This window comes from Phalaenopsis equestris, unplaced genomic scaffold (genome assembly GCF_001263595.1).
Source record: "Phalaenopsis equestris unplaced genomic scaffold, ASM126359v1 Scaffold000167, whole genome shotgun sequence".
NCBI classification, from domain to species: Eukaryota; Viridiplantae; Streptophyta; class Magnoliopsida; order Asparagales; family Orchidaceae; genus Phalaenopsis; species Phalaenopsis equestris.
Window position 1 is genome coordinate 574,095 of NW_018164609.1, and position 19,392 is coordinate 593,486.

Genomic DNA, 19,392 nt, shown 5'->3' on the forward strand with positions numbered 1-19,392 from the left:
CACATGCCTCGCAATCAGAGACAGACTTCAGTATGACTGACAATGATGAACTCAATATTTTCGAGCAATCAACAGGACATGTGGGGGGGCATTCATTACCTGAGGAGGACATAGAATCTAATGATTTTGAAGATCAAGATGCTGATAGTTTGGCTGATATGATTGCTTTAAGGGAGTCTATCACAGATGCTATTTGTGGCTATTGATCAACCAAGTTTTCTTTTCATAAGATTTTAGGTTTATATTCATACCCATTTAATTATGTTTTTTTTTTTAAATACCTTAAGCTGACATTTCATTCTTTTGTTATTTTCACAGTTATACCAACATGACCTCCAGAATATCAAGTACAGACAGAGGGATTTTGTGTTATTGTGGACTACCGTCTCCGTTGCTAACGTCACGTAAGGAGCATAGCTTTGGGAGGCAGTTCTATGGTTGTGCCAGGGGTGTTTCAGCCCGTTGTGGTTTCTTCAGGTGGGCCGATAGTCCATCATATTACACTGACAGTAGTCATGCCAGCAGTCATGTGAATCCGATGTTTTCTCCGACTGACAGTGCAGATGAGGACAGGCGTAGCCAGAGTCTTAAGTTGAATATTTTAATATTTCTCCTTGTTGTTGTACTTGTATTTGTCTTTTTTTTTAGTTCTCCTGGTACTCATTAAGGTGTGAGAATTGTATGGTATCTTTTAGAACTGATCTGTGATTATCATATGTTTCTGCACCATGTTTTTTTCTATCAATAAGCTATTCTGAATAAGCTGCCCCAAACAGTTTAATCAGACATGGGCATGAATGTCATTTAACTACTAATAAGCTAGTCTGAATAAGCTGCCCGAAAAAACTAGCCAAATTATTCTGATAATCTGTAAATTATCAGATTATCAGAATAATCTGATTATAAATAATCCACAGCTGTGCCAAACAGTGCCTAAATTCAGTTAAAATTATTAATAAACAAACATCAAGATTTGCGTCATCTCGTTTATCCAATTAGCACGGTCCAATGATTTCTGGAAATGGGATTCCTAACAGCTTCCATTCTTAGACAGAGCATCATGCATCAATGATAGAGAACAAATTTAACTAATTAACCAAGATGAGTTTTCTAATCATTATATTATTTATTCTTAGATGAGCATAATATAAATTTTGATTGGTTATTCGTATATTATACTCATTGCAAAGTAAATTTTTCTCAATCAAATTCGGGTTAGAATATTTTGATTCAAAAAATTTCAAAAATTAGCCTGCACTCTCTTATTTCTCTAAAATATGAGAGTAGAAGGATGTCATTTTCTTAGATCTATATTGAGGTGATTTTGTGGAATTTTGCTATGGCGACAACAGTCTTCTTAAGGATAAAATATTGCATAGGAGTCTGGACTCACTTTAATAAAATTTTGTCACGTGTCATCATGTTGAAACCGTGGTCCCACTGAATTAAAAATAAAAATGCTCTTTATTTTAATGCATGACCCGGTCCAAACTAGCCCATTGCTTCGAAAAGAAAAAACTTTCCCTTCTTGAGAGAAAAGTTTGTCCTATGATTTTTCTTCTTTATTATTTTCTATTTAAAGTTTGAAGTCTTGAGCTGTTAGAAGAAATTAATGGAAATGTTCTTTTCATCATACATGTACAACGCATGTTCAACAGCAGATAATCTTTCATAAAAAAGGATTCATCAATATTCTATTTTTAATCATCTCCATAATATACATGATTATGCCACATGGGATGTGGTGAAAGCATATATTTTGGCAAAGCAGGGAACCGAAATCCAATAGCAAACTATGACAACTTTGCAAATCCTGAAAGACAACCGACTTGATTAAACTAGAAAGATTTATAGATTGAACTTGATAGCTACAAATGCAGAAACGGGGCACCAAATCTCTATTATGCGGACAATACCATTATCCTTCGATAATCGTTGGTTTCTTATAGGTGTACCATTTTGCAATCAGAAGATACACCAGAAAGTTCACCAGGCTGAGAATGGCAAGAAGCCAGTAGAAGTAATCCAAGTGACCCCTGTTGAGATTATCTGCTATCCATCCAAGCTGCCCATTTCTTGTTGTTATCTTAGTGACAATGGTGACAAGAAATGTGCTCAGGTAGTTTCCCAATGCAATGGTGGTCAGCGAAAGTGCTGAGCACATGCTCCTCATTGCATCTGGCGCTTGGTCATAGAAAAATTCTAACTGACCAATGAACGTGAAGACCTCTGCCGCACCAACGATGAAGTACTGAGGCACCTGCCACAATATTGACAAGGGCAAGTAGCCTTCATGATCATAAAGATTGAGTCTTGCCACCATCTGAAGCCTGATGACCTCCAATACGCCTGCAGCCACCATGGCGAAGATGGAGATGATGAGGCCAATGCCCATGCGAGTGAGCTGTGTGAAGCCACGGTCATTTCCGGTGATTCTTCGAGCAACCGGAACGATTATGCGATCGTAGATTGGCACCCAAATGATGACACTGATGGTGTCAAAGACGGTGAGGGAAGCTGCAGGGATTTTAAAGTTGGGACCAAGATGGGGGTCCATGGTGTCTCCTTGAAGGACAAACATGGTACTCATCTGGCCATATACCGTTGAGAAGATGATGCCGCTTGCCCAGATGGGCAGTAGGCGTATGAGGCTTTTGAGCTCTTCTACTTGAGTGACAGTGCAGAGCTTCCATGAATCTTCAGAGCTTACGATGTTGTCATCTTGAGTTTGCACAGCTGCTTTATCAAAAAACCTGGATGGATTTATATTTTCATTGGTAAGATTACTAATAGTAACTCACACTACTTGGTTTCATGTTACAAGCTCATTTTGTTGTCAATATTGATTTTAATTCATATTTAGATCATAAAATATTTTTTAGAACATACAACAGTTGCTCTTCCATGTTTTCGTATTAGCAAAACAAAAAACTTTTGAGGTAGAAGTATACTATATACTGAGAGTTCTATTTATAGCAGAATGTTTAGAATTTATAATAATCACATATGATGTATTGTTCATATTTTTTTGCTTTAGGCATTAAACGGTAAGACAACCCATGGAATGTTCATCAGTCAAATTTCAACGAAAGCAAATGAAGTTAATTACTAATTTTCTTCTACAGACTGAGCTGAATGATGATCTTTTAGTTTTAAGGTGAGCTTACTTGAATTGCTCGGTGTGTTCGAGCTTGCGGCTTCCTTCTATAGCAGATTCTTTGTCTGAAACTTCATACAATAGAGACTTGTCATTAGGCACATTCGCTCCAGATTTCCTCAATGAAGCAACAAAAACCTGAGCTATTCTTGTGAAAGGACTGCCTCCAGGTTTCTGGTGCCTATATAATGGTGTACCCAAGAGGAAGCTCACAACAGCAATGGCCATTGCTACTGTTGGAACACCGAAACCCCAACCCCACCCCACATTAGTCTGTATCCATACCAGGACTGACGAAGCAATCAATGCACCGATATTGATCGAAAAGTAGAACCAATTAAAGAAAGAGGTCTTCCTCTTCTTCTCAGATTCATCTGAATCATCAAATTGGTCAGCACCAAATGAGGACACACATGGCTTAATTCCCCCAGTTCCCAGAGCAATGAGATACAGTGCTAAGAATACAACTGCAGACTGTGCTGATGTGGTTTTGCAGACTTCATCATGGCAAACAGGCATTAACCCTTTCACTGATGCAGCAATTGTAAGCAGCGATAGACCCTATAGAAAGTCATCAGAATAAGGATATCTTCTTCTTGAGATTTATGGTTGAATATATAACTGAGAACCAAAAGACTATTGGAAGGGACTTACAATAATGTAAATTATCATGAAAGTAGCAATGGTCCAATATCTTCCAATGTATGCATCAGCTAAAAATGCTCCTAGGAGTGGTGTGGCATAGCAAGTTCCAGACCAGTTGGAGACATTGTTAGCTGCTACAGCGTTTGTTTGGTTGAGTCTGTCCTTCATGAAGTTCACTAGATTGCTGCTCATTCCATAGTATGCCAACCTTTCACAACATTCATTTGCTGAACATATATGTGTTGGGAATTAGGCCACATTTAATTCAAATCATCAAGAGCAATTAAAATAGCGAGAAGATCAGCACACAAAAACACAGCAGGTATCACAAAAATTTACTCGATGACTATGTCATGTTATTGCCATTGTAGATTTCATTATGAAGATATAATTTTACAGTTCTAACCACAATCCCGTTCTCTTCAGCATTTCTTCTAAAGAAAAAAAAATGATGGACAAAGAAATTCTGCAAATTCTCGAAACATCGTTAATGAAGCAATTCCCAATTACTACATAGTTTTTGCATAAGACATTTCTTCGCAAGTCATTAGTTTAGGGTTTGTTTGAGATCACTTTTATCTTTTATTTTTTTTAATATTTTTTTTTAGTTCAAAAATATGTTTGTTTTGTGAATTTTTTCATAGGTTTATCTTTTTTAAACAAATTAATTTGTTTTTAAAAACACTCACAACACCTATAATTTTTTTTAATATTTTTAAACACACTATGTTATAATATCTCAAACATATTTCATTTTAGATAAAAATATAGACAGAACAAAACAAAAACAATAAAATTGAAAACAAAAACCAAAGAAAAAAAAAAGAAGAAGAAGATCTGAAACAGCCCTAAGCTTTCTTTTGACACTAAAGTTTTTTGAAAAGTTTTAAAACGTGCATGTAGGAAGAGCTAAAGAAATATTACCAAGAATGTATGGGCAAGCTCTCCAATTGCCAGTTTCCTTCTTGATGGCTGGGTTTCCTTTGAGATCTGTAGTTCCATCTTTTGTATGCTTATCCTCAATTACCTCCATCAATGCTCGAGAGGGAAGATAATGCCAAGTCTCTTATATCAACAAACAAAAATTTTAAAGATGAAAAGAAGTTGATTCCAATTATAATAAATTATTAGGATTTTAAATGAGATAATATCCAAGATTTAACGTAGGCAAAGGTGTTTGGATTCACATAATTCTAGAAAAAAAATAATGATAAAATTTTATAGATACATTAATTTTTCTGAAACCTGAAGGGATGTATGGCTGCACCGAAGATTTAAGTTAAAAATGATTAAGTAAATCCTATTAATCCAGATTATCAAATCTAGATGGGTTAAAATCCACAAAGATGCTTGATATGATTTTAGTTAAATTCAGTTAAGTCTCTTCTTAATGTTTGGCGATCACCTCCTCCTTCTATGAGATGAGAGAAGTCCTTCTCCTTAAATCTGTTAAATCCACCTATTCATTGAATTAAAAAAAACCGGGATTTACATTGTGGAGAATAAGATAATGGATTTAGCGGAGTTTCGGATTTAACTTGCTGTTTTTTGTGTGATTTATGTTAAATCTAAACTTAAATTCTGTTAAGATGTTGTTTGGCTACAATTTGGATTAATGTTAAATTGGTTTATCAAATCCAATAAATCCTTTTACAGAGATGAAGCTTGTCGACGGCGAAACAAATCCTTTAAATCCAACTCGTATTCGGATTTATTAAATCGGGATTTACGTCATAATGGAGGGGGAATGCGGGAGAAAAGTGACGAAAGGCGAAAAATTAGATAAAAGTGTGCCACCAAACACCCCCTAATGGGGATGACAGCCCCAGCTCCCATTGTACCCAAAAAAAAAAGAAAAGAAAAAAAAAGAGAAGATAGACTAATAAAGAAGATGAATAAAAGAGTTACTTACAGAAGATTTCTTTTCGATGTAAAAACCTTTTTTTTTTCTTTTTCCGAGGGGAATTTCAACCTTGGCCTGCCACGGGAAAAGTCGTCTGATTAGGGTTGCAAAGGAGAAGCACATAACTGCATGTATTTATATAGAATTAATGTTGTTATTTTGATGGTGAAAGGTGACAAAAATAGAAACTAACAACCCTTGCAAGAACAGAATCCGTTTTTTTAAAGGCAGAATCAAAGACAGATTCTTCGAATCAGGAAATGATTCACGATTGAGCAACACCTTCCTCCCTTAATGTAGACGGATTCACATCCTTTTCATTTACTTTCTTTAGCATTTAACTGCCAGCCAAAGCAAATGTTATAACAAGAAAATACATCTGGACAGCCAAATATCATGCAAACTCGGCCAGTGTCGGCTCCATATGCTTTTATTAGATTAAGCTTCTTGGATTCAAATTTGTTTACTAATACAAACTAATGACCAAACTTACTTCCTTACTTTTTGCTCTTCCCCTAAGGCCCTAACCCATTATTTGTAGGTTTGCATTGGAATTCAATCCTATATTAATAACTATAGGCTTGAAGAAAAAATATTTTTTTAAAGAATAAGGTTAACTACATGTGCTAAAGTCGCTAGCTGTGTAAATAACCTGTCATTAATAAGTAAATATAAAGTAATTTTGATTTTAATCAGCTTTGCTTATGGATAATGGTCATGTTTCTCGACTTTATATATTCTGTGAATGAATTAACCCAACATGGTTTGACTTAATTATCAATATCTATAACTTGCTTCTTCAGTGTTTGGACAATGCAACTCGAAAAGAGGCATTCCATCAGGATCAAACCCAACTTGGTTTTGACTTAGTGATCGATATCTATAACATTCTTCTTCAATGTTTGGGCGATGTAACTCTAAAAGAGGTATTCCTTCAGGATTTATGATTTTAAAAAGCCAGTCAACAAGTTGGTTTTAGTCATTTGAGACATGATCTATTTTGAAATATTCAATTTTCCTAATTTTAGTTTTAATGTTGAAAATAAATTTTCTGTAATAAATATTTTATTGCTTCTTATTGTTATGTGTGAAGCTTGATTGGTGATGAGAAACAAATAGCCTAGCGCCTGGTAGCGGGCAACCCAGAGCCAGAGTAGGCGGCTCAATGCCAGTGAGGTGTATAGGTGCCAAACGAAAGGTTCAGGCGGAATCTTGTCGACAGTAAGGGTGCTCAAGCACTTAGAAGACTCGTTTCCAACATTCTAGAACATATCACCCTGAGGTGGCGACCAGGCACATGCAATCGGTTTTTGCAGTTCGAGACTTTAAGTTTCGTGTTTCTACACAGCAGGAGGTGCGTGCAAATTGTGTGAAGCGGTGCTATGAGTTGGTGTTGGATTTTTGTGAGTTCTTTCGTGTGAATGTTAAATGAGAGTGTTTGTGTGTTCCAAGAGAGTAGAGACATGAGTTTGTAATGTGTATAATTTCTTCTTATTTCATAGTGAATTTCTTGGTGTGACGTGGCTCCATGGTTTTTTCTCATCTTGGATTTTTTCACTTTAAATCTTGGTGTTCGTTGTGTTTTCTTTACATGCAATTACTTATTTGTGTGCTTTTGTTCAAACATTTTATTTCAAACCTCTCAAATGAGCGTTCCTTATCTTTCTTAACCCACCAAGTGGTATTAAAGCGAGTTTTCTAAAGATCTTTGATTCGAGTGGGAGCAATGACCTGCGGAGTAATGTACGTGGTTGAGGAGTTCAACTGTGAGAACTTCGCATTCTAAAAAATGCAAATTGAAGATTTAATGTATATAAAAAAAATTGTATTTGCTATTGGAAGTAATTACCAAGAAGCCTGAATGGATGACTTTAAAAAGAATGAGAAGTATTCGATCAAACAACTCTAGGTTTGATCGAATTCTCACTTTCTTTATTTATTTCTTTTAATATTACTAACGAGAAAACAACTAAAGATCTCATGACTACACTAATGCGAATGTATGAGAGGCCCTAAACTTCAAACTATAATTTTTTTGATGAAAATATTGTTTAATATGAAGATAATGGATGGTAGTTCGGTGGTTGAACATTTAAATAATTTCAACAGCATAAGAAATAAATTGTGTTATATGGGCATTAAGTTTGATGATGATACCAAAACACTATTAATTTTATCTTTTTTGTCAAATAGTTGGGATGGACTAGTAATTGCGATGAGCAACTCTTCGGGTAACATGAAGTTAAACTGTAATGACAATGTGATGTTAGTGTTGGATGAAAAGTTCGCTAGAAGGCTAGCGATGAAACTTCAAATTTTGCACTGAATATTGAAAATAGATGAATGAATATGGATAGAAACACAGACAAAGAAAGAATCAAATCTGAGTAATGGTTGATAGTTGTTGACCTCACTGTTGGTTGAGCTCTAGCTTTTCCTCCTTAGTAGCAGCCTGGGGTCTAGCCATAGGACTTTCCTGTTGACTATTCCTAAAGAACTAGAAAAGGAACCATCAACATTAGAAATTCTACACTCTTTTCTGCTCAACTTAAGCTCCACATATTGGTTCTAACCTCTAGCACTTAGTAGGTGGGGTCAATATGGTGGAGCTCAAGGAGAGTTCACATAGGATGGTCAAGCCTTAGGATTAACCTGGGGTGATCTGGTCTTTGTTAGGCTAGCTTGCACATACTACACTTTCTCATACACCCCAAACCCTAAGACCCTTTGATTTGGTCTCCTGACTCATTTTAGAAAACTCATGTGGGTGGATCTATACCCCTAGTCTTTGGCTAAGAGGGTTAGGACCAGCATATTGAACATCCAAAATAAATCTTCATATTGTTCCTATTGGTTTGGCATGACTTCATGGCTTACTTGCTCAGTTTAGCCCAAGATCACCAAATTACCAAAATACCCATACAACCCTAATTTTTGCCAAAAATCTCAAAATTACCCAAAATACCCAAATTTATCTAAAAGTCATTTCAAATCACTTACCACTACCTAAATTGACCAAAATTCACCAAAATCCCCAAAATACTCCAAAAATTGTCAAAATTACCAAAATATCCCTCATGACCCAAAAATTTCAAAATCATCCCAAATGTTCCCAATTTCAATTTTTAACCATTACATTGACCCAATTTGACCAAAAGCCCCAAATTGTTCTTAAAGGCCCAACTTCCCCAAATTAGCCACAATCTTGACCCAATTGATCCCAATATTGCCCAATTTCAATTCTAAACCAAACTTCAACATTCCTAATACCAATTGAAACCGAATATAAACCCAATTTGACCCAATTATAAGCTCAATTTCACCCAAATCAAAAAGCCCCAATTTTGACCATAGGTCCAAATTCCTTAAATTGGCTTTCTAATTCAATTCAAAATCACCTAAAATCATTTCCAAAATCTTCATGACATCTTCCTATACCAAATTAAACATTAGGTTGGCCCAAAATTTAATTCAATTCAACCCAAACTCAAGCCCACCATACCATTTCAAAAAGCCCATCAAAACTAAACACGACTTTTAATTCCTTGAAATCAAAAGCCCACATGACAAAATCATTTCATCATCCAATTAAATTAAACCCTACACCATGATATTTGAAACTTTAGCCTCTTCCACATTTGGAATCATGACAACACCATTTAAAAATTACCCAAAATTCAAAAAATCCTTTTCATGCAAAATCACCAAGCCAAAGGGAAGCCATGAAGCCATTCTCAAGCCATGGGTGAGCCATGTAAGCTTTGCCACCTCACCAAGCTATTAATGGCAAGAGGACAAACCACTTTCAAGCCTCCTTAAAAAGGTTTTAACCCTTTTAATGAAACACTTAAATCTATGCTTAGCCAAAATCCTTTGGATGAAGACCTCTCCACATCATTTCAACTGGCTCACCTAGTCTTGATCAACCATGGGGAGTCACCCAAGCTTAGCCCAACCTAGCTCAAAGCACCTTCCATTTAAATTAATAACCTTTACACATGTCAACCTAAAATTGATTGCACCATGACTTAACCCTGACCTCTCTTAGCCATATGGTGACCCCTCCCTGACCGACCGACCACCTTGGCTGCCGAAAAATTCAAATCAAAGAACCCCACCTAAGCCAAAACTCAAAATTAAACCCAACCAAGCTAGATTATTCCAATTGGATTGTTGCTTTTTTCTTACCACCACCGAAGCAACTCATGGCACCCACTGGCCAACCATGGTGGCTTTTCCTTCCCCCTCTATTTAAACTCACCCTCCACGGCCAAGGGGGGAGAGCTTGAAATTCCTTGGGTAGACTCTGTCAAATTGTTCCTAGAGCTTTTTCAAGACTCATTGAGTTCAATCCAACCATCCTCAAGCCCTCAAACCCACTGCCTGAGCTTAATTTTGGAGCTCAAAATCAAGTCTGAAACAGGACATCCCTCTAGACTCCACGAAAGTTAAATTAATTACACCCACACCATCCCCTGAGTAAGAGAAGAATATCCCCATAAAATCCCCATCACCAGACTACCCTAAGGTAGATTTTGATCAACACCCTTAATCGACCTTGGTCGAAATCACACCTAGGCATTTCACCATGACTTAAGGCTTCATCTAGGAGTTCTATGGACTCAACTCAAGCTTTTGGAAGCACCCAATCGAGGCCACACCTCTTGGGCAAAAGTATTGAACTCTCCCCTTAAACCAAGCTTATTTTAATTATCCATGTTTATAGACTTGATTTAAGGCTTGATTAACCGTATGGATATGTTCTCCTGATCAAGACGAGTCAATAGGAACAAACCTCACTTAATTTGGTTGAGTACAGAGAGAGATATTAAGGTTTGAGGTTGGACGGTTCTCGGACTAGAGATTTGAGGACGATGAACGGATGTCATCCATTTCCGTGTGTATTGGATGGACGGATGAGATCGAGCAGGACAGAGCATAGATACATAAACAACGGGTCGAGTTAGCGCTGACTCGGATGGCGACGCCGAACCAGGAGACGTCGCGTGGAGGTTTTGGAGACATCAAGGATTGTGTGGTGTCTCGTGGTTTAAATAGAAAAATATGGATTTTCTTTATTTACTTAATGGTCAGAACTTTTAAAAATCTATATCTTTGTGTAGAAAATCACAAAAATAAAATAAAAATACTCTTTTGCTCAGTGAACAGAGGAGAACAATATAGAAATAGTTTCATATCTGTTTGATGCATGTATTATTTTTAATTAATCAAACAGTGTTTTTCTTATTTGCATAGACTTTTCACCATGGCATGAGACCATTGGGCTTTTGATGTCTTTGTTGTTGGACATCTCCTCTGATTTTTCCAAGGTCATGGGGCATCTCTTAGCGGAGATCTCTAATTTTCAAGTTAATGACCCCTATTTTGGTATAAAAACTATAATAATTAAAATATTGATTAGAAAAATAAAAACTTGTTTTAGGCTTAAAATGAATTTTCTTTAATTTTCCATTTAAATAATTCTAATAATTAAAATATAAACCACAAAAATATGAAATTTGTTTCTTTAGGTTTCTTGAATTTAGAGAGATTTAAGAAAAAATATAAAACTTAATTTTCCCCTTAAATAATATTTTATTTTTAATTAATACTCAAAACAAACAAATAATTCTAAGAATTATATTAAACCTCTAAAAATCATGAAAATTGGTCCAAGTGGTCATCTGACCTAGGTGAACCTCCAATAATTTTCTTAAGGACAGGAGTTTTGTTATGGTTGAGTTATTAAATTTTCATTGAAATTTCTATCTTCGCATTAAAATAATTATAAAATTAAGTAAATTCAGAAAATTCACAATTTCTCCTTTGATATTTTAATTAACCCATTAGCAGGGTAACATAAAATTTTCAAATCATTTGAGCTTGATTTAATGGATTATGAGGTGTTAAGGCCCTAAAGTGCAAAATGATAATTTTGGAATTTGGGCTTTAATTAATATTTAAGTTTAACCAAAGGGCTAAATGGATAATAAATGATCTTGATTGACATGTCTTGATGATTGAAATATGAAAGAGATAAATGGTAGCAACTAATCTCACTTGGGTTTCATTAAAGATAATTTTGTAATTTGGAAGAATAAATAAGTGAGAAGATATTAAGGTGAGGGGTTTGGCTTTGGAAGATCATAACCCGCTAATTCAAAATCCCAATCAATGGTTTTAAAATAAATTATGACACATGATGAGGATTAAAAATATAAATGTTTAAATTTTTCTAAAAATTACAAATCTACCCATTAAGTTTTAAGGGACTTGGTAGTAAACTAAGCTTAATTAAAATTTTGTCTAATGAGGTTTAGAAGATAACCTATGATTAATTTGAAACTTTTAAAAAACACTACAAGTCCATCTTTAAAAGATCAAATGACTAAGTTCCTTAATTAAACCAAATTGCCCCTAGGGGCCTTACCCATATAATTCGTAAGTTAAATATTAAGTGATAATTACCCCACTTAAAGGGATAATCAAAACATCAAAGTTTATTGAGCATAAATGTATGAACCAGATGAACTATATAGCAAACATAATAAGACCAAAACGAACTCGAGACGATTCAAGGGACTGTGAAATGTCTAGGGTATTACCCAGCACTCTTCATGATCCTTTGGGAATCTCGGAGGACACTTGGACTTATTATGATTTGCTTAATGAAATCATCTTTACAAATGAATAAATTAGACCCACCAAGATACGACATAGGATATGGCATATATATGTCTTGCAAATACTGACATTTTAGGTAGAGGAACGAGAAGAATCGACATATATACTTTTAAGTTATTGCATCACAATTTATTTTTATTTATTTGCACCTCTTGTCCCCTGCTTACAAACTTGCATGTTAAACAACAAAGTCACCATGTAGGTCAAAACCAAAACTTTTAAGATAACCGCAAAACTAAAACCAAAATAAAATTAAGAATCAAAACAAGATAAAATACACCGCCACAACAGTCAAAATATATGACAACTCATGATTTACAAATAAGACAAAAAAAAAATTGCAACTAACTTAAAACGTCTTTATCGGATGATCGGGAATACCTCAGAGGAGATAACTTACGACTGCTAATGAGATTTCTCACAATATAAATGAAAGTACGGAACTCATTAAGTTGAGTTTAGTAAATTCATTTAGACTAAGTAAATCCGAAGAAAAATAGTGGTGTCAGAACTAGGGAACCGTAGAATCCTAACCGGTATCGCTTTAATCAACTTTAATATCCCCCATATATTTAAATAAACATAATCTTATAAAATATTTGATTTGACACCAAGACTCGACACATTAGAAAACTTAAACTTGCTACGGCGACGAGCTTGAAGCTAGCATTGTGGGCAGCACGACCGTCTTCAATAGCAGCTAAACATGTCTAAATCAGCTAAACCTTTCCTTAGAATTAAACAACAAGTCATATGATTTCGAGGTTGTCCGCTTAGTGCAACATAAATCCTCAACTTATCTTTAGGTCATTCTATGATTCGGTTATACAATAGAAGCCCTAACTCATTTTAGGATTCGGAGGTTGTCGTTCGTCACGATCTAAATTCTCAAATCTTCCAGGCTATTTGTGTAATCGTTTCATACGAATGTAAACCCTAATTAATAAAATTCGCAGGATGAACCATTTAAAATTTTTCTCCTCTAAATTGAAGTCAAACAATATGATAGTTTGGGAAGGCACCGAGGTTCTCCACAGGATCTATGACATCCCATAGTTCTTTTTTCTTTGGATTCTAAAATTAAATGTTTCAAATTTGAGCAATTCCATTTTCACACATATTTGTCTAATCTCTTGAAAAGTCCTATCATTTGAAATTCTTGAAGACAATATCCCCTGATTTTTATCGAGAGTTAGGTAACTTCGGTTATCTAATATGTAATTAACTATAAGGTCTTGCATTAACTATAGGGGATTGCCCTTATAGGAAGCTTTTCCGAACCCAGCTTAGTATAAACCCTATTTAATTCTTCATATTAAATAAGGGAACTTGTCGGTCAACATAAAATGGTTTCGCATACCAATCGAATGTCATGCATTTCTTAGTTTATTTGATTGAGCCTCACTATCAAGTTCTATGTCTATCTTTCAAGGTAGATATATAACTTGAGGTGTAGTGCTCTTTTATCTAAACTTTGAAAGATATGAGATCGATTTGATTTCATATTTTTCTAAACTAAATAAATAAATAAATAAATTAAATGCATTTCCAAAGCGAGCGTCAAAATTTCAATTCCGGCGGCCGACAGCTCCACAGGAAACTCCTAAAATTGTGCTGACAATAACTAATGTATGAATTTATGTTAGCATGCCTCATATTGCAACATATTAATCTTAGCATATAAGTGCAATGTTACTGTCAATCATTCTCGTGTTTATAAGTATAATTATACACTATACAGTTCGAACCTCTGACACAAGATGACAAGTGCAACACTAAAAATTCCAACAAATTTAGAAGATAAACATTTATAACTCATCAAATATTCTTATTAACCAATTTTTATATAGAACTAAAAAATATCCTCATAACTTCAAAGTGAAAAGAACAAATTAAGAGTTATGAAATATTTTATTTTAAAATTAAATAATAATTTCTTGACTAAGAATTTTTTTTAAAGATATTGTAAATACTTTGAAAAAATGAATTTAGCTATCTCAGAAAACTTTTTTTTTTATATATAATGAGAAGATAATGATATTGGAAAATGATTTTTGGTTATCTTGCAAACCCTTTTGATTCTCTTAAGAAAATGATTAATTATGTGGAAACAAAACCTACCAAATAAATCACTGTTTAATCTTCCTCATACTTGATTGAAAGAAAAATCACACTAATTATCACTGTTTAATGTTCCTCATACTTGAATGAAAGAGAAATCATAGTAAATATCTCTTAACTTCTATGTTTAAATCCTAACAATTCATAAAATTTTTTGAATAGTTTAGTAATAACTTATTCAAAATGATTTTTTGTAATCAATTAGATGGACACTATTGATGAACTACGAATTTTTCTCTTATTAAATGAGACAACTCAAGGAGTTTTTTTTATCGAGAATATAATTTTTTAAAATATTTTATACTACTTGGTTACTTAATAAAAATATCATATTTATCATTAAAATTCCCTCTATTATATTTTATTTGAGTTTTAAAGTTTTAATATAATAATTTTAATATTAAAAAAAAATTATATATCAACCATCTAAAATATTGATCATAGCATGTTAATTACTTAAATTTTAAATATAATATTTTAATCACTTGTTTCATTATAATCATCATCCTTGGGTGAAAGTTTTTTTTTAATATTTTCTTTAACATTTTAAGTGGTTAAAATATTACATTTAATATTTTGGCATTCTTTAAAAAAAAAAAAAAAGGACATTTTATTGGAGAGATACTCGGCGCTCTTGACGCTTCCCAAAGATCTAACCAAAACCTAGACAAAGTTCAACCCTGCAATATCTGCTGCCTCTGCAAATTTTTTCTCTAATATTTTGTAATTTTGCTCCATTTCTCGTGCAATTGTTTCTTCTGCGGCGGATCATCTGATTTTTGACCTTATAAATATAGTAAATGTTCTGCTCAGGTTTGCTTTCAGCATCACTTTCGCTTCCTCTCCTCTTCTTCTTCTTGCTCGGGGCTTCTCCGAGTCGGAGGCTGCTAGAAATCATGCTCGTAGACTTTGTTCGGCACGCTTTTCCAGATCTGATTGCCTTGCCGGTGCTTTAGGTGAGGATTTTTATTTCTTGGGGCCTTATACCTGTTCCAAGCTCTCTGCGACTATTTGTTCTCGATTATTGGTTCAGTTTCTCTAATGCTTATATGCTCAGGCCTTTGCTCGCTTTATCTAATTTCTGAAGAGTGGAGAGAAACTTCATTCTTACTTGCGTGGCGCCTGTAACATTCTATGGCCACTGTCTATTTCCATGCCGGCTTGCGTATCAAATATGCTGAATTCGGCAACCGGGACATCTTTTGCCCGTGCCGATACAGCTACTTCTCAAGGGAAGCTGTTTGGCTTGGTCGAACTCCCCAAACCTTCTCTTCTACCCCGACATCACATAAAATCAAGATTTTGAAGGAGGGCTTTGATGCTTGGGGCGCCCATTTGAAATATCGGCGTTGCGTTGAGAAAACGAAGATCAGGGCGAACAACTCTTCTGAGAAGGATTCGGAATCCAAAGTTAGCACTAGTGACAGTAGCAACGATGCCTCGTCAAACAATAGCAAAGGCATCAATACCCCGTCGAATCCTTCCTCCCAATCTTCTTCATCTCCTTCCCCCAAAAGGGAGAAGAAGTGGAAGGGCAGTTGGTGGAATGGAGGTAAATGGCAATGGCAGCCGATAATCCAGGCTCAGGAGATTGGAGTTCTTCTTCTTCAGCTTGGGATTGTGATGTTTGCTATGCGACTACTTCGACCTGGAATTCCTCTGCCTGGTTCTGAACCTAGGCCCCCACCAACCTACATTAGCGTGCCTTTTAGCGATTTCATGAGCAAGATTAACAATGATCAGGTGCTAAAAGTGGAGGTTGATGGTGTTCATATCATGTTCAGACTGAGGTCAGAGACTGGAAGTGCAGAGGCTGATCAAAGTGCTGTCAGCCGGTCTCTGGAGGCTGAGGCATTGATAAAATCTGTGGCCCCAACAAAGAGAATTGTCTACACAACAACACGGCCTGCTGATATAAAGACACCATATGAGAAGATGCTCGAAAATCAGGTTGAATTTGGTTCACCAGATAAGCGATCTGGTGGCTTATTGAACTCAGCATTGGTATGATTTCTCTGCTTTTCTGGCTATATTAATGCAGAAGATAGTTCATTTAACATTTAATGTGAATATTCAGTATTGCAATAGGCAGTCTTCTTAAAACTGAGCATCATATGTTTCTTACCCTCTGTGAAGTTTGATTTCTAGAACATGTGTGGGTGCATTATTCTGTTGTTTGCAATATACTCATTTACTTGCTTAAAAAGTTTTATTTGGAAATCAGCATTTCCGAAAGAACTTGGAAATCTTAAATGGGTTAGATCATATATTAGAAAATGAGAAACTTTTATATCAACATATTGTTTGTCAAACTGAACCCATTACTTTCTTCATTTTGAAACTAAAATTCCATATTAGACATTTAAATAGTTTGGAACCAGGAATATGATACGCATTCGTTTACGTTTTATTGAATAGTTATGTATTATGCTCTTCTGAATTCTCATCTTGGATCTTAAGAGGATTAGAAATATACTTTCAATGCACTTGATGGAAATTTCAACTCATCAATTACAATATTCTTGTTTCAAGGCTTTGCATAGGCACAAACTCTCCAGACTAATTAGCTAGCCTAACCCAAAAAAAGAAAAAAAAAATCTTAATTGGGGATGCTTGTTGACTTCATGTACTTTGTCTGGAGATTTGTCATTGTGCACTCAAAGAAGACGAGGAGGTGGAGGAATGGTGGTAAAATTTGAGAAGAATTCTATGGTTCCATCATTCATAGCCTATCGATTGGCCCTTGTTAAAATTGAGATTGCTACAGGCTTTATGAATTCTTTTATACAGAGGCTATATTGATTTATCGTGCCTCAGATTGCCTTGATTGTGTTTTCATTTTGGAATATAAATTAAGGAAATAACAGTTGTATTGATTTGGGACTTCTAAATTGTAATTGGAGTCAAGTGATTGTCTTGTATAGCTAGATCCATTTAGGTAAACTTGGGAATATTGTTTGAGGTTTGTGTTCTATGTTTCATTATGACCCCTTGAATGCATTTGAGACGCCGATGCATACACTTCAAAGGATAACTGTGTCATTTATTGTGTAAACCTCATCCTTTAGTGGGTAAGGGATCCGATCCAAACATTTATTTTATTTTTTAATTTTCTTTCCCTCTTAATGATTGCAATTTTTAGGTATTTTTAGAATTTAATGAATGAAAATTTGTGTAGTTTATATTTAGCCTTGCTAAAAGGACTTGGGAGTATTTGGAGGCTTTTATTCATGTTTATAGAATTTTCTTTATTCTTTTAGTATTTTAGTTTTGAATGCATGAGATTTTTTTTTTTTAATTTTTCCCGAGGTATATTTATAATGTGGCATGTAGTGGGGTCTGCACCTAAAATGACATTTTAATCTAGTGTGCATGACATGGTATGCCCAACTTGTTTGGAGGGGTCTCATAATTTTATTTGATGATTATATGGTTGAATAAGCATCCAATGCTTTGCTAGTACCAGGCTTGACCAATTACTTTATTTTACAATGTGATCGCTTTAGTTGTCTATTTGTTGGTTGTATAGTTTGTCCATCCAATTGTAAATTTGTCGTCCCTTATGTGTAACTATGAGACTAGAAGTAATTATTTGTGCTCCCGCATAATTGCATGCATGTCAGGCTAGCTTTTAGTTAGGGTATGCATAGTTAGGTGTTATTATCTTGTAATTCCGCATACCTTGCTTTTGACATTTCCAATAATCATCTATTTATCAAAGAAATTGGATTTATAGCTTTCTTTTGGGATGCATAGTTACGTATTAGGTCAAAACTAATGGTTGAACCAGGAAACTGTTAAACTGATATGTTTTATATTGAACCAAGTGGTTGTAATATTGATCAATTTATATCTTTTTAATTTTGATCACATGGCTTGAAATAAAAGTAAAAAATAAAAAATAAGGAAAATAATCAAAATAATGTCCTAAAATCTCAATTTAAAATTATTTTTAAAATATTCAATCATGAATTTTTATTTATTTAGATTATTAAATATGTAAAAATATCATTATTCCTAATTTAAATCTTTAAATAATTTCATTATTGCATCATCCGGTTTATCTCGTAATTCAACCCCAGTTGAACTTTTGAATTTTGTATCTATCATTCTTTCCATTCAATATGTGGTTCAATTTTTAGAACTTGGTTTAAACTTATGTTAATACATTTTATTTTTGTTTTTTGTTGTAATGACTTTGGGACAAATTTCTAGTAGTTCGACAAATTAATGGAGTGGATTCAGTGTTAACCCAGTGGGTAAGGTTATGTTTGGCTATGGTTGACCAATATGCTAAGAAAGATTGAAGGTGAGCATTTCCCAAAGTAGCAGATAGTGATGCCTACCCAAGAAAGCATGGTTGGTGTCACAACTTGGCTGAAGAGCTTTATATAAATTGGACCGGAATAAATGATTGTTATGGAAAGAAGGTCTGAGCTGCATACCAATCTACCAGTACTAGAAATTTCAACAAAATAATGATAGATTGGTTGCAACATGAACAATCTTACGAATATATATATATTTTTCATTAAAAAGGAAATCGATATTTGACAGAGGCCCAAATATCGATTTCTCATGCGTATCAAGGCCTCATGATGATGCCCTATGATGAGAGTTCGCGCCATGTGCCTAACTATTCGAGAACCCCGCGCCACGGGGGATCGAACCCATGACCTGAGGGGACATACAGTGAACCCCGCCAACCAACAAGCCACGGCTTGCGGCACAAATGGAGGAGTGCAACACAAGTACTCTACTTTCGCCCAAGCACGCTTAACCGCGGAGTTCTAATGGGATCCGGTGCACTGGTGCGGGTATGGTTGCGAGGATATATGATAGATATGGAGGCATGTTCACCATCTGTGTATCGGGTGTAGGT

The 19,392-nt window shown here is 34.9% G+C and overlaps 2 protein-coding genes and 2 long non-coding RNA genes across 7 annotated transcripts in view; 3 read left to right on the forward strand and 1 right to left on the reverse strand.

Annotated features, from left to right (window-relative positions):
• Positions 1 to 1,594: 1,594 nt before the first annotated feature.
• Positions 1,595 to 6,228, reverse strand: LOC110022059 (protein NRT1/ PTR FAMILY 8.2-like). Its single transcript, XM_020720837.1, has 6 exons — positions 5,902 to 6,228; positions 5,715 to 5,780; positions 4,727 to 4,867; positions 3,812 to 4,029; positions 3,168 to 3,718; positions 1,595 to 2,753 (listed from the first exon to the last, which is right to left on the reverse strand). The coding sequence occupies exons 3-6, from the start codon at positions 4,833 to 4,835 to the stop codon at positions 1,919 to 1,921; spliced, it is 1,713 nt and encodes a 570-aa protein (XP_020576496.1). The 5' UTR covers positions 4,836 to 4,867; positions 5,715 to 5,780; positions 5,902 to 6,228; the 3' UTR covers positions 1,595 to 1,918.
• Positions 2,699 to 3,329, forward strand: LOC110022062. Its single transcript, XR_002293729.1, has 3 exons — positions 2,699 to 2,777; positions 3,038 to 3,157; positions 3,256 to 3,329. It is a non-coding gene; the product is annotated as an uncharacterized LOC110022062 (long non-coding RNA).
• Positions 3,992 to 7,224, forward strand: LOC110022061. Its single transcript, XR_002293728.1, has 3 exons — positions 3,992 to 4,124; positions 6,509 to 6,631; positions 6,799 to 7,224. It is a non-coding gene; the product is annotated as an uncharacterized LOC110022061 (long non-coding RNA).
• Positions 7,225 to 15,140: 7,916 nt separating this feature from the next.
• LOC110022077 (ATP-dependent zinc metalloprotease FTSH 7, chloroplastic) overlaps positions 15,141 to 19,392 on the forward strand; it is a 44,533-nt gene continuing 40,281 nt past the window's right edge. For 2 of the 4 annotated variants that reach the window (XM_020720863.1, XM_020720861.1), the window contains exons 1-2: positions 15,141 to 15,466; positions 15,568 to 16,514. In XM_020720863.1, coding sequence (XP_020576522.1) covers positions 15,645 to 16,514 — 870 coding nt within the window. In that variant the 5' untranslated portion in view covers positions 15,141 to 15,466; positions 15,568 to 15,644. The remainder of the gene's footprint in view (positions 15,467 to 15,567; positions 16,515 to 19,392) is intronic. The other 2 variants (XM_020720860.1, XM_020720859.1) reach the window with 2 other exon arrangements.

What these genes read in the sequence shown, in the direction of transcription:
- LOC110022059 (XM_020720837.1), bottom strand. Translation starts at nt 4,835, where the DNA reads ATGGAGGTAATTGAGGATAAGCATACAAAAGATGGAACTACAGATCTC. An exon ending in AGCTTGCCCATACATTCTTG is followed by an intron (nt 4,030 to 4,726) that starts GTAATATTTCTT and finishes ATATATGTTCAG; the next exon opens with CAAATGAATGTTGTGAAAGG. An exon ending in TCATGATAATTTACATTATT is followed by an intron (nt 3,719 to 3,811) that starts GTAAGTCCCTTC and finishes GACTTTCTATAG; the next exon opens with GGTCTATCGCTGCTTACAAT.